At 33.7% G+C, this 15219-nt stretch overlaps 2 protein-coding genes across 2 annotated transcripts; both read right to left on the reverse strand.

Annotated features, from left to right (window-relative positions):
- Nucleotides 1–4894: 4894 nt before the first annotated feature.
- Nucleotides 4895–6377, reverse strand: LOC145168947 (protein BEARSKIN1-like). Its single transcript, XM_079087588.1, has 3 exons — nt 6148–6377; nt 5766–6064; nt 4895–5651 (listed from the first exon to the last, which is right to left on the reverse strand). The coding sequence occupies exons 1-3, from the start codon at nt 6308–6310 to the stop codon at nt 5016–5018; spliced, it is 1098 nt and encodes a 365-aa protein (XP_078943714.1). The 5' UTR covers nt 6311–6377; the 3' UTR covers nt 4895–5015.
- A 1137-nt stretch (nt 6378–7514) lies between these two features.
- On the reverse strand, nt 7515–9699 carry LOC145106191 (uncharacterized). The gene is made up of 2 exons (XM_079043211.1): nt 8374–9699; nt 7515–8258 (listed from the first exon to the last, which is right to left on the reverse strand). Exons 1-2 carry the CDS (start codon nt 9697–9699, stop codon nt 7515–7517), a joined length of 2070 nt encoding a protein of 689 aa, XP_078899337.1.
- Nucleotides 9700–15219: the final 5520 nt, after the last annotated feature.

The raw sequence follows: 15219 nt of genomic DNA on the forward strand, positions 1-15219 counted from the left end.
AACATTTTAGGTCTAAAATGGAAAAAAGTAACAAAATATAGGGTCTTTTTTTTATAAATATACGTGGAAAAAGAATTTTCCAATCATAAATAAATGTAGGCATAATAATTACATTGTTTAAATCGATGTCTATTTTTAAACTAAAAGGATATAATCATGTTTTTATACAATTAGTCTTGAAATAAAAAACATTTTAGGTCTAGATTGGAAAAAAGTATAAAATATAGGGTCTTTTATGAAATAAAAATACTTAATTTACTTGTTAGGGTCTAAAATAACAAGTCAAAGCTAAAAGTTAGGTCTTTTTCGGAAAAGAAAAAAGTTTTAGGTCTAAAAAGAAAAAAAATCAAAATATAGGGTCTTTTATGAAAATAACCCGAGGAAGAACAAAGGGAAGTGGATATCTATTCTTGAACGACTGTAGAGAGAGTGTATCTGTGTGTGAGAGAGATAAGGGTGGGCCCTAAGTTTTGTCCATGTGTCACCAAAACCGGCTAAAATAAGTAAAGGTGACTAAAAAGACAGGTTGTCCACAACTTTATTCCCTCATAAAGCCACGAAAAAACTTAAGTGACTAAACGGGTCAACCCTAGAAAGCTTGTGGGCTATATGTGTCATTTTTCTTATTCTAATTAATTCATTAATTATCATAATATTTTGCATATATAAGAACATTATTTTCATGTTAGGTTGCTTACACTTGATTTTTTCTCCTTTTATTTTTGTTATCTAGAGTCCATGAAAATAAAAAAGAAGGTAAACACAGAGGGAGTTATAAAATAAAAGATGACTTCAAATGATTTAACATAGTGTATATGTAAGTGTGTACCTTATTTATATGTAACCCTCCGCTATTAATATCCATATATAATGTTGTATTTTTCTTTATTATTTCCACTTTATTTTCCTATATACTTTCATTAAATTTCACATAAATGTTTAGGGATAATGACTTAAGAAGGTAATAACGTTTCCTGTTTGTCCATTTTAGGTCCCTACCGTATTTTTTGTGCGTATTACACCATTAAGGTTATTATAACCGTTTACAAATAGTCCTTTTAACAGGAAGAAACCGGTAAAAGGGATTATTTCTAAACGGTTATAACAACCTTAATGGTGTAATACACACAAAAAATACGTTAGGGACCTAATATGGACAAACGAGAAACGTTATTACCCTCCTAAGTCATTATCTCTGTATGAAACTATAAACCCATATAGTAAATTTTTACTTTTTAAATAAGAAACTTGTAGTTTGGATGCTTTTAACCTCAGCCTTCTTTATAAATGGAAGTGGCGGTTTCTTAATGACAAGGGAGCTCTTTGGGTTAAAATTGTCAAATTTTGTCATGGGGAAGGTGGTGGTTTTTTGGACGACAGAATAAGAACTGGAGGGGGTGTTTGGCAAAAGATTGTAGGATCCATTAATCATATCCATGAGAATGGTTGTATTCCTTCTAATTCCATGTATAAAGTGGTGGGGGATGGCACTCAAACGAGGTTCTAGAAGGATGTTTGGTGCTTGGATATTCCTCTTAGGGAGCGGTTCGGGAGGCTCTTTGCTTTGGCCTTTAATCAAGATGCTCGAGTAAGTGAATAATGAGATTCGGGGGGATGGAATTTTCATTAGCGTTGGGGGATTAGAGGAGGGGCTGAATCGACCCAATTTGATTATCTTGTGGAGATATTAAATCCTATTCGCATAGGGGAAATGTCGGATAAGTGGTCTTGGGAGCTTGAATCGTCGGATATCTTTACTGTTAAATCAGCACGGAATTGGGTTAATGATATGACGCTTCCTATGGGTAGTATGCCTACTAGGTGGAACCGTTTTGTCCCTTCCTGTGTTTTCATCTATCCGTGATGTGATGGATTGGGTAGATTCTAGACCGACGGTTCATATGGAACGCCCGATTGTTTTGTCAGTGTTCATGGTGTTCATGATGATGTGGTTACAAAATCCAATCCAATCCAATCCAAACTTTTCTACTTTTTATTCTTTTTAATTTCAACAACTTTATATGAAATGCACATATAAAAATAAATACTAAAAATCTTAAAAATATATATTCAAAATAATAAATACTAAAAATCATAGGAGGGTAATAACGTTTCCTGTTTGTCAATTTTAGGTCCATATGTATTTTTTGTGCGTATTACACCATTAAGGTTATTCTAACCGTTTACAAAATAGTCCTTTTAACATGAAGAAACCGGTAAAAGGGATTATTTCTAAACGGTTATAACAACCTTAATGGTGTAATACACACAAAAAATACGTTAGGGACCTAATATGGACAAACGGGAAACGTTATTACCCTCCTAAGTCATTATCCCAAATGTTTATGGTTGTACATTTAGAGCCAAAAGAAAAGGACGATATATTTTTAACTTTTTTTACAATTTGTTTGATAATAAGCACCACCAATATAAAAAAATATGTTATGTTCATTTTTCTAGCATTTGATTTTTTTTCGTGGATTGTACTAACATACTTTATAAAAAAGTGTTTATATGTAATAGTAAAAAAAGCGATTTGGTCATTCTAAATTTATATATTTTGATTAACTAATAAATTAATTTACATAAGATAAACAGTTGGAAGATTTATGTATTAAAAATATTTTAATCAACCAATCCATTGAATATTATAAGATGAAAAGTTTGTGGGGTTTTCAAATTAATATGGTTGAATAAATTGAATAAATAAACAAATAAGTAGTTTTTAAATTAATTGAGTTAAAAATACTTAAAACAATATTAAATAAAAATTCTATTCAAAAACCTTAGTTATGTGCAACCTTCGGATCAAGACAATCAAAATTCTACTATTGAATATAAATATTATAATATAAGTCTTAAATGTTAAACCTTCTAATAAACATGTATTTTTCCATATTAGTTATATTTAATATCTTAAATGTCTATATTTTTGACAATATAATTTTCTTTTTGCCCAATATGCGGGTATTCGACTAGTTCTATATCTATATAGTTAGATGCAAACCAAAGATTTTAACAAACGACTAAAAATTACTTTCTCAAGTATGAATATACCAAGAGAACCAAAAAGAGTGACCTTGATATGTATGACCTTTGCTAATTAGCAAAAAGAGACAAATGAGAGAATAAAAGAATATTGGTGATCACTAGCTGACACCCCTTGAATTAGAAGATTTTTTAGACATTTATATTAAAATTTTCAATGGGTACCATTAAAATTTATAGATAAACATCTTTATTATTATTAGATACATATAATTATGATTTTTGAATTAAACCAAATCAATATATAATATATCATCGCAGCTTAACAAACAAAAAAAACTTTTGTATGGATATCATAATACATCTTGAGTTCTTATTCTGTTCAATTAAAAAATTATAAGAACGTTATGAAAGATGACAAAAAAAAAACAAAAAAAAAAAACAAAAACTTTTAAGAATAACAACTTGCTCCGAACCTATAATAAAACTTTTTTTGACATGTTAATTCAATCACCTCAATTAGTTTGGACACTCGTTAAGTTTGAATATTGAATTCGCCATTAAAAGTATTCATAATGAAGAGTTCAATGAAATAGTTGTATGAGATGGTAATCTAATTGTCATGGATGAAATTCTATGATTCAAGGTGTGAGTCCAATGGACATTAAACTTTTTAATGGAAAAAAAAAAGTTTTATAATACTTAAATAAATATTTAAATATGTTTTATTAAATTTTATAGAGTTCAATGCATTATTAGAAAAAAATTGATAAACTTGTATGATTTATAGAATGATAATATGACAATCCATTAAACTCTATATAGTTCAATGCAACCACTACAAGAATAACTCCTTATAGCGATGACCCCTATACCGAAGACATGTGTCGCCACTACAAATCGAGTTATATCGTCGCCATGTCGTCGGTACAGGATTAACTAGACATATTTGACTAAAACGTCTACACCGACGACTTGTGGTCGCAATAGGTAAGGCAGGAAAATAAAGTGTTTTACGCGGTTTTATGAAAATTATGCCGACGAGTTATTGGTTGTATATGTTTGAAAACTATATATATATATATATATATATATATATATATATATATATATATATATATATATATATATATATATATATATATATATATATATATATATAGTAATGTTTCAAGAAATGGGAAACGATGGTTTAAGGCTATCGTGACGACATGTCGTCGAAATAGAGGAGCATCGATTTTGTGGTCCTCTATACCAATAACATGTCGTCGGTATATGGCACAATTTTTTTTGATTTATCACAAAAAGGAAACAACGTCGTGTTACTTAACTGTATATTGACGACATGTCGTCGGTATAGGGTCATACCTTCAAGATCAAGTTACATATCTCATTACATATCACCACAACCTCCCTCTCTCTCTCTCTCTCTCTCTCTCTCTTCACAAACCTACACCGTCGGCTTGGAAGCCGGGCCTACATCGGAGGTAAGCTTCAAGGTCCCTATTTTCTTCTCTTCTTGCTTATGATTTATTGTTTTTTTTTTTCTCATTTTGGGTGGTTTTTTCCGATGCCTACCAGCCACCACCAAAGAGACGCCGGCTGTAAAGTTGTTACAACTCACCTTAAGTTGTTGTGGTATCTGATTTTAGGTGGTTTTTCCATTTTTTTGATTTTATTAAAGGTAGATATCTATACCTCCCATTTTATTGATTTTGGATATAATGCATGTGTTTGATTTTGTGTTTAGATGTTTAATATGTACAAATATTGTGGATGACCTTAACTCAATATACAACTTAAAATTCGTTTAATTGAACCACAAAAATACTTATACATTAAACTAAAATTAAATATACTTTGACAAAATTATGTAAAATCATATGAAATGAAGATTAAATACATAAAGTAATAATCAAACAATTGGTAGTTTCAATGGTTAAGAGCCATCTTCGCTCCAAACCATCCTTTGTTCAATATAAATGTAATTGTTTTGAATAAAATCAACATAGCACATTCTCATGGAGCTACTTTTCATATCCCCAAAAGTCCATCTCTCCTCGCAATGAGAGTTGGTTGACATGTTGCATAGATAGAGACGACGATGTATCATCTCGATACCTCAACATCCCTTTCGTCGAATTGACATCCTCGTTAGGTTGACCAATATGCGAAGTTACAAGCCTATCAACCATTCCCCATCCGTTTACTGTCTCTTCTCTTACATTCGTATTAACCATGATTTGAACCTGTTCACAGGTGTCAACCTCTAGACCAGGCTCACAAGCTTGGTACCCTACATCGAGCTGGTTCTCACAGCTTCCACTATCGCATTCTCTAGGGTTTGTCATAAGTTGTCTAACCATAAGTGGAGAATCTTCTGAGGGTAAATTCAAGAAACCATATCCAAGAGGCTTGTGGGTAGGGATAAGGTGAGGGTGTTGATGATTGTAGTTGAGGCCTAAGTCGAAGTTTTGTTGTTGTTGATGTGTTTGTTGATATTGCAAAAAATGATTATTGTCCTGAGCGTATGGTAAAGAACGAGGTTGAAACTGGTTGTTGTTGAGTCGTTCTGACCCGATACTACCACTCGATGCTTCGTTTGCACCAACCTTGAATAAGTTTCTCTTTTTGAAAACACGACAAATCACCCACCCATCTTCCTGTTAAAATACAACAAGTATAAGTAAATGAAAATTTATATCTACTCAGAAGTTTCTAAATATCATGTTTCCTAATAAACCACCGGTAACAAGAGGAAGATAGATTCAACTTACAGGTGAAGAAGTTGGAATGGAATTGAGGGGTTCATGATGATCATCAGTATCTTCAAGGCGATACTCGTGCATGATCCAATCAGTCTTTTGCCCATGGGGAGCTCGGCCTCGATAGAAAACTAGGGTCTTCCTCATACCAATCTTCTTGAAGGTGTTACGGATACATTTGTCTCGTCCAGTTGCCTTCCAGAATCCAGCATTTGTTGCTCTATTTGTCCTCGACCCTGTCGGATACTTTTTATCCTTGTGGCTGAAGAAGTACCACTCGTTTTCCGGTGATGAACCTATCTTGCATCTCTCTGTGGAAATTTCAAATACAAGATTTATTAAGTTACATGAACACCATCAAAATCAAGAAAAGACAAAAAGAAGAAGAGTTCACCTTGGAGGTCCCATGGCTCAATCTTGTTCAAGTCGACTTCCCTAATGACATCCATGTCAAACTTTTCAAATGAAATCTTCTTCTTCAAGTAGTAATGAAGAAGCTCTTCATCAGTGGGGTGAAACCGGAACCCCGGCGGAACACCACCGTTTGATGATGACATGATTAACACAGAACAGCCAACTACTTAATTTGGCACAGACTTGAGTTGGTGCTTTGCGGTTGAGTTATTTTTTAGTAGGGTGATATCATCAATCATTGTGGAAGGAGTGTGAATTATTTATATAGAGTTAGAAAGTTGACGGCCGGTGACGACGGCGGCGGAGCAGCCTAAAGCTGACGTAGATAACAAGCCACAGGTATCTGGACCAAGCACTAGTAATGGCGATGAGCATGTACTTTGAATCCTACATCTACGCGCACAGTGGAAACGCCTCTGCAACTCTTTTCGTTATAGATAATTAAATGTATAATCTTATATACATTTTAGCAAAAAAGAAAATTGACCCGTAAATATGTAGATAAAATACTTTTTAATTTATGAATAATATAAAAACTTAATGGTATTCGATTGCTGTGAAAGCAAGCTGTTCATGGGAACAGAAGGTGCTTAAAAGGGTTATCGGGATTAGTGTTGATTGGACGGTTTAATGTGCACATGCGGCTACGACCTTTTGAGAGTTTAATCATATTTTTATTGGCTGCGCTTGTTTGAAATCCACGTTATCCATGCATACTTCACAGGCCCAAAAGATCATAGAAAATGGATTATTTTATTATTATATTTTTTGATAAGTTAGTGTCTCGAGATTACTATAAGAAAACTGCAACTTCCTTCTTTGAATGATTATATCAATTCATACTAAGACAACGTAATATGGTCAAACCCGGCCGCAACATTAACCGAGACTGTCTAAAATGGAAATTAACCCGATCGAATACATCGTGAAAATATACATTTCAAAGAGTTTTTTTTGTAAAAGGAGGTTGGTTTTCAAAAGCTATTGTAGAAATAGGTTAGTTTTAGATTGTATTGTAGAAATAGGTTGGTTTGAATAAGGGCCCAACTTTAATCTTTATTTATTTATATTTTTTACATTTGAACAATCCATTTTTTATCCTTGTTAAATATTATACATAGATTACTTTATTCTATAATATATGATTATATCTTATGTATTATTATTTACAAATTATATCTTTAAATAGAGTTTATAAAGACCTTCAAATAGATATCAATATTGAATATATTACAACAGTACGAAATTACAAGAACAATTAAAAACAATATTACAATACGAATTAAGCGTAAAATTACAATACAAGTTAAACGGTAACTTAAACATTAATTGAAAATGTTACAAAGTTCACATCGCATTGAATCTTGGCTGGAAATTTGGACAATTTCTTCTATTATGACCAGTTTGGTGACATAGTCTACATTTGCGAGGTTCGTCGGGATGACGAATGTCCATCTCGTTATGAAATCGATTTGCACGCCTCCGGCCTCTATGCACAGAAAGTTTCGAGTTATCTGCTTTAATCTTCCAATCCGACTCTAACCAATAATCAACATGAGAAAGTGGGACAAAAGCCGACGTATATTGTTGTTTATATGTCATAGTAGTGTACACAGTATTAACAATAGAAATAGGGTTATCCCCTCTATAACCGCAAACTGCAATATCATGCGAACATGGAAATCTTTCCATTTGCCACTTACCACATGTGCATGTTTGTTGAAAATAATGGACAGTGTATGTATTTCCTCCTTTGCCATTTATCTGTAACTTTGTGACAATTCTGTAGACACCTTCACTGTAGTCAAACTCGGTTAATGTATGGCTTTGTGCACAAGTTTCTCGCTTTCGAAAGAGACGCCACATACATGATGGTAGAGGTGTATTGCAATTCATTGCAATATCACTGTACTTTCTAAAAAGTTGTACAGTTCTATTGAATGTAAGGTGAATACACGCCCTGATCGGTAACTGTCTTGCTCCGCGAAGTGCATTGTTCAGACTCTCAGAGATATTTGTTGTCAAGAAACCCCATCGACGATTGTCATCATATAAAAAACACCATTGGCTTCTTTTAATTTCCTTTAAATACTGCCAAGCTTCAAGATTGATATTTTTTATTTCATTCATATACATACCAAACTTTCTTCTTTGTGTGGTGCTACCAATAGACCAACAAAGCTTTTTAAGGCGCACATTCTTATACCTTTTGCATGAAATTACTTCTAATGTGTCGAAGACAAAAGCGATGGTATGCTAATGGCTCTTGCCATTCTGGTAGATTTTCCATTGCATGAATTATTCCTTTGTGCCTGTCTGAAACAACACATAATTGTCTGTTTTGAACAACAAAATGTCTGAGTTGGTAAAAAAACCAACCCCAACTATGTGAACTCTCTTCATCAACGATAGCATACGCAACAGGCAATATACTATTGTTTGCATCTTTTGTGACAGCAACAAGCATTTTTCCTCTATATGAACCCTTCAAATGGCAGCCATCTACTGAAATAACAGGTCGACATAGACGAAACGCATCAATGACGGGTCCAAAAGCCCAAAAAACATATTTGAATGTCGCTACATGTGATGATGAGCTATTTGGACAATGAAACCACTTCACAACTGTATCAGGATTTGAAGCCTGCAATGCTGCAATGTACTTGGGCAACTCATCAAAGTTACTCTCCCAAGTTCCATAAATACTCTCTATGGCTTTTCGCCTACCATGCCATGCCTTATCATAAGAAACATCAACATTCAGACTATTTTTAATATCTGATTGTATATGTTTCACTGGATAAGCAACATCCTTTTCAATTGAATGGAGGATATACAAGGCAATAGTTGCAGAGTTTAGATTTTTGTTATTATTGCCAGTACATGATCCAAAACAATTGTGTGCATCCACCCAACGTGTAATCTTCCACATGTTTTGATTTTTCTTCTTAACTGCACGAACATACCATGCACAGCGGGGCGTACAGTGCACACTACCAGAACTTTCTTCTTCATTTCCTAGAGTCCTACACTTTGCTACCCACAAGTTAGGCTTACTATCATACACTTTGAACTCTCTATTTTGGTTGATAGACCAAAGTGTCACTGCCTTTTTTACTTGTAACTTACTTTCAAATTGCATTCCTAACCTTATATTATTTTCTGACTCCTTCCAAACATCTATTTGAATGCGGTCTTCCAAACCGGCTATGTCACCGTCTCCTATATCTCCAACATCACTCATAAAGTTCATAACTGGAGTTTCACACACACCGTCATCATCAGAATCTTCCCCAACACATAATGACTCGCTACTAGTATCTTCACTATATAATGAGTTGGCTTCATCACAATCTCCCTCAAATGTACCACAATCAAGCAAAGGAAATGGTACATTTGATGGATTGGGCTCCAACACCTCAAAATTTTGAAGAAGATCTACAAAACTAGTACTTGTAGGCGACATTATTTTTTCAACTTCAATTAAAACTTGACCCCAATAATTTGCAACATTCTCAGCCAAATAATACATTACGTCTAGACTTGAATCACTTATGACCCGTGAAATAGTGGATTACCCTCCAAATTGATAGCATAATGAGATATTCAACTTATGTGATGCTTTTTCAACTCCAACATGTGCATAACATAAATCTTTAAATTCTTCATACCCCATTTTGTGCCTAACAATATTTGAAGTAGAAAAAGTTGAATGGTCTCCCTTTATGATACAATTCTCATATTTAATATTACCACCCCAGTATAAATTAATCATAAACGGACGATCTAGAGTCATAATGATATATACCAAAATCTAACTGCAAAATAAATCAAAATTTAAAAAAGAGATTAATGAGTATGCTACATATGATAATTACTATTATTAAATATATGACATAAAGCCAATAATATGTACCTTGTTATGGATGAACGATTGTTGAAGAAAAAGAAAAAGGAAAGATTTAAGTTCAAGAATTGTAAGAGAAATTCATTAGCTAGGTTGGAAGAGATGAAAAACTATTGATTATAAGAAAGAGAATTTATAATACAAAAAAAGTGAGCTGATTTGACGATTCACTCAATTACTTTTACTGAGTTTTCATCAACAGTTATATTTGAGTGTGCAGAAGAGTTTTGCTTTTGTAGTTGAGTAAAAACAAATAACATAATTATAGAGTTTTCACAAATAGTGACAACTCATGCTATACATTTTAGGCATTGTGGATTAAGATTTTCTCATATTTACAAATAAACGATAATAAAAATATCATTACGAATATTATGATTTAGTGTTTAATTTAAATTCTAACTTAATGTATATTTTGAATGTAATATCGTTTATAGTTGATCTTTTAATTTTCCGACGTAATATATTTAATATTAATATCTATTTGAAGATATTTGTATTATTCATTTAATGGTATAACTACTTAAGAATAATACATAAATTATAATTATATATTTTATAATAATTATTTATGTATAATATATAATGAATGTAAAAATTTGAATTAATCAATGAAAGATATAAATAATAGAAAAGCAATCAAAGTTAAGGGGGTTTACTTGAATATATATATATATATATATATATATATATATATATATATATATATATATATATATATATATATCATTGTCGTTAACTCGTTATGAACGACAAATATAGTGGGCCCAACTAAAAAGAAGTCTATTTCTACAATACATTCTAAAACTAACCTATTTCTACAATGATTTTTGAAAACTAACCTATTTTTACAAAAAACTCACATTTCAAACCTAAACCATATATTGACAACTTCAATGAGCAGTTCTCTTGATTTTAAACGAAGCTACTTAATTAACACGATAAATTTGAGGATTGGATCCACTACCAGCTGCGGAATAACACAATAAATATTCCGTCGGAAAACACTGCAGAATAACACAATAACAACAGAATATACCGAATTAATTTAGTGATGAGTTTGTGGTGAAATAGCAACAGAGTAACAATGGACTCAAAAACCGACGAACAAGAATAAAAATTATTTATTTACATGTCGTCGCAAATATGTTGATCATAGTAAATTTGTAAAAAATACAATGACAAGGATCGAACCCGAGCAATCTTGTGGAGGGAAACATCTTACCACTTTAGTTGACAAACATCAATCATCAACAGTTGTTGCTATACAAATGATTATATATCTTAATTTCATTCCGGTTCCTAATTGTTGTTGTTGTTTTTAGGGATAAGCATTAGAACTGTCGGAACCGGAACCAAACCGGAACCAGAATTCGTAATAAGGTCCGGTTACCGGTTCTTCATTTTTATGAAAACTGGTTCCGGTTCTAAAAACCGGAACCGGTTTGACATTTTTCCGTTTTTTAAAATGCACATAACTCATTCATATGAAGCCAAACTTATTTGATTTTTTTTTCAAACATGTAATTTGGAGTTTATAATTCATTTTTTATTGTACAAACATATATTTTGGTTAGATATTGAATCAGACACATGCCCCGAAGGAAAGATTATCAATGATGCATTTTTCTATTTCAACATTTTTTTGGTTATTTTGAATCTGTCCCATTTTTTTAAATGTACATAACTCATTCATATGACATCGAAATTATTTAATATTTTTTCCAACATGTAATTTGGTGTTTGTAGTTCATTTTAGACTATAAAAACACATATTTTGGTTAGTGTTCGGTCAAAAATATGGTTTATCCTTTGTTTTTCTTAGATATTGTAGTTTTCGGTCTAAGGCCGAAAACTCTTTGGGTTTATTTGTAGCTTGGACCGAAAACTCATGTGTTTTCGGTCTAGCATTTGGGTTTGGGCTTTGGGTTTAGTCCATAGGTATAAATAGGGTGGAGGAGGAGTGTTTTACAAGTCTAGACTAAGGAGGGGTGTTTTTGGTTAAGAGAGCATTGATTGTCATATGAATGTGCTAGAGAGAGAAAGATAGAGAGAGAACTACTGTGTGTTTTTGGATCTTGTATGTTGGATCATCATTCTAATCATCAATACATTCACGATTCATCAAGTTCTTCTTCTTCTTCTCTATTTGATCTTGCATCATCCACTTGATTGGGATTCTCCACACAGTTGGTATCAGAGTTTGGATTGTATCAATCATTTTGGCAAGATCTTGAGCATTTTGTATTTTTTTTTTCTTGAAGGATCTTACGTTTTTGGATAGTTTTTGAAGAAATATTGGGGGTTTGTTCTTCATGTTCTTCATAAAAATGGCTTTTTGATCGAGTTTTGAAGCTACAAAGTCGAAAAAACGTTGTTTTTGGTCGTAATCTGCGAGGGGTGGCGGCGGTTTTCGGTCAGCAGCTAGGGTTTGCAGCCGAAATCGCGTTTGCGGTCTGCGGTGTGTGCGGTCCGAAGTGTTTACAGCCGATAACGAGGGTTTGCGGTGGAGCGTGTCCGAGTTTGCGGTAGAGCGAGTCTCGGACGTTTTCGGCTTCGAACAGTTTTCAGTTGCGTACGTGTTTGGTCAGCAGCCTCGCGTGTTCGGTTCTCGCACGTGTTCGGTTCGTAGGTTTTCGCCTCGCACGTGTTCGGCCTCGGAAGGTTTTTGGTGCGCAGGAGTTTGCGGTCAGCAGTCCTTTTGGTCAGAGGGTGTGAGTTCTCGGTCAGCGAGTATATAAATTTTTTTGGGTGGAGCAAGGATCAAAATTGGGTCTCACACACACACAACCCACCATCTTACCAATCCGTCTAGTATACCACATTGTTAACATCCTTCCGGTTTAGTTCAAGTAGTCTCGCAATTTCGACCTTATATTCGGATTTTTGACAATTTTATCCCTAAAATCAATTTTTCGAATTTTAAAATTTCATTTTCTATCCAAAACTTTGACTTTTGATTTTTGACTTCCTAATTTGACTTTTGACCTTAAAAATTGACTTTGACTTTCAAGTTTGACCTTTGATTTATCTTTGACTTTCTTGTTTAACTTTCAGGTTTTCAAGTTTAGCTTTTCAATTCAACTTTTAAGTTTGACTTTCAAGTTTGATTTTTTAAATTTGACTTTTAAGGTTGACTTTTGAGGTTTAAAGTCAAAGGGCATTTTTTTTATAAACAATGAGTTCCTCAAACATCCCAGTCAATGAAGTTTCATGTTCTTAATCTTGTGAAGCTATGATTAAATTTCTTCGTGAACAAAATGATTTGTTAAAAAGAGAAAATGAGGACCTTAAGTATGAAGGCTATACTCTTAGGAAATGTTAAAAACCCTAAAAGCACAACTAGACGCCAAAATCAAGGACTTTAGAAAACTTCAAGAAGACTATAGCAACAAATGTGTGAATTATACCTATGTTAAGGAACAACTTGCTAACGTGACTGTCGAACTTGATGCATTGAAAGCTAAATATAAAGATGCAGATTTTATCTTTAAGAAATTTGATGTGTCAAGTGAGGTAGTTGCATCAATGATTGAAAAACAATTAAATTTTAAGGATAATCAAAATAAGGGTCTAGGGTATCACAACATACCACCTCCTTTCAATGACAACTATAACCCACCCCTTGAGACCAACAAGGAAGAGATACCTACTCAGTGTGGCCAAATCCCTGAACCAGTTTCAGTTAAGACTGAACAATCAGGCCAAACTGAGGGCGTTGCTAATGATTCTACTTTATGTGCAGGTAAAGTAGTGGAAGAGGAGGACAAGGAGAACAGAAATTATTCGAGTTCTGTTGATTCTGTAAACTGTCAAACCGATGTCTCCTTGAACTCTGAATCTTGTGCTTCTAACTCAGTTACTTCTAATCAACCTGCTGTTGGTAAATACATGCCACCAAAACAAGTGAAACAGACGGCTTGTTGTATGTGTGCATGTGGGAACAATAAGAAACGAGGCAAGGGCACGCCACCAAGGGCAAGCAGAAACAATTCCTATGTGAAGAAAAAGACTTGTTTTCACTGTAAAACACCTGGACACATTGCCAGAAATTGTCTTAATCGCGCATATGTTCCCTACTATACACAAGGATGTCAGAATGCAACAAAAGGGAGATTCTCCAAAAGAAACCCTTCGAGGCCATGTTCAAACAATGATAACTGTAACGCGCAGAAGGACAAGAATCCACTCCCAAGAACAAGAAGGGTGTGTCGGCCAAGAAGTCCAACTCAAGAGATGCTCCAATGAATCCAAGACCGGTTAGGTCAAAGCCATCTCGACGGCCGACTTCAAGTTCAAAAGCAAGTACTGAGCCACCCATCCGATCGAACAAGAAATGGGTTAAACCCGATTATAGATGGGCACCAAAGGTTCATACTCCCAAATCTTCTAATGATCCTAACATTTCTTCATCTTCTGTTTGTGATAAACAGGATATGTCATGGGAGAGAGTACCTTGCGTAGATGACAAAGGTGAACCCAGTTTCAAAATGGACTGGGTTCCAAAGACCAATTAATCTCGCACTCTGTGCTGGAGTAGCTATGGAGGCATATCATCAGACTTCGGATTGTTGATAGTGGCTATTCCAAGTACATGATAGGAGGCATCTCTCAACTGTACAACACTCAGAACTTCAATTGAGAGTATGTGTCTTTTGTGGGAAAGGAAGAAAAGGAGAGGATCACAAATGGGGTTTGTGCTTAATGATGTGAAGAATTTTTGGATCTATTCCGATACTAAAATACAACTAAGGTTGAATTCGTTGCTGCTTGCGTCTTCAATTGTTGACTTTCGGTTTGAATTCTTTCGATACTCCTGAATTTTTCTTAAAATGATTCGTTTCAAAGACAAATTTCTTTTTACTTTTGCACATTTATTTTATTTCTTCCTCGTGCTCAATTTAAAGGGGAGAAATCAAAATACAAAAAAATATAAAATCAAAATTTCAAAAATATTGTCTCATGATGGTTCCGTTACAGGTTATCAATTGGGAAGTGATATAAAGCTTAGTGCTAAAGGGCATTTTGAAAATCGTATAACGCACTAAAGCTGAATTGTTTAGACTCTGTGTTCAATGTGTTGGTAGACAGAAAGGATTCAAAAGGACTAGACATAAATTGACAATGAAAGGACTTGACAGTATG

Source organism: Lactuca virosa, chromosome 4 (assembly GCF_052849685.1).
Source record: "Lactuca virosa cultivar CGN04683 chromosome 4, Lactuca_virosa_CGN04683_v6, whole genome shotgun sequence".
Lineage (NCBI taxonomy): Eukaryota > Viridiplantae > Streptophyta > Magnoliopsida > Asterales > Asteraceae > Lactuca > Lactuca virosa.

What these genes read in the sequence shown, in the direction of transcription:
- LOC145168947 (XM_079087588.1), bottom strand. Translation starts at nt 6,310, where the DNA reads ATGTCATCATCAAACGGTGGTGTTCCGCCGGGGTTCCGGTTTCACCCC. An exon ending in TGAGCCATGGGACCTCCAAG is followed by an intron (nt 6,065 to 6,147) that starts GTGAACTCTTCT and finishes AAATTTCCACAG; the next exon opens with AGAGATGCAAGATAGGTTCA. An exon ending in CCATTCCAACTTCTTCACCT is followed by an intron (nt 5,652 to 5,765) that starts GTAAGTTGAATC and finishes GTATTTTAACAG; the next exon opens with GAAGATGGGTGGGTGATTTG.
- LOC145106191 (XM_079043211.1), bottom strand. Translation starts at nt 9,699, where the DNA reads ATGTATTATTTGGCTGAGAATGTTGCAAATTATTGGGGTCAAGTTTTA. An exon ending in GAAGTAATTTCATGCAAAAG is followed by an intron (nt 8,259 to 8,373) that starts GTATAAGAATGT and finishes GAAGCTTGGCAG; the next exon opens with TATTTAAAGGAAATTAAAAG.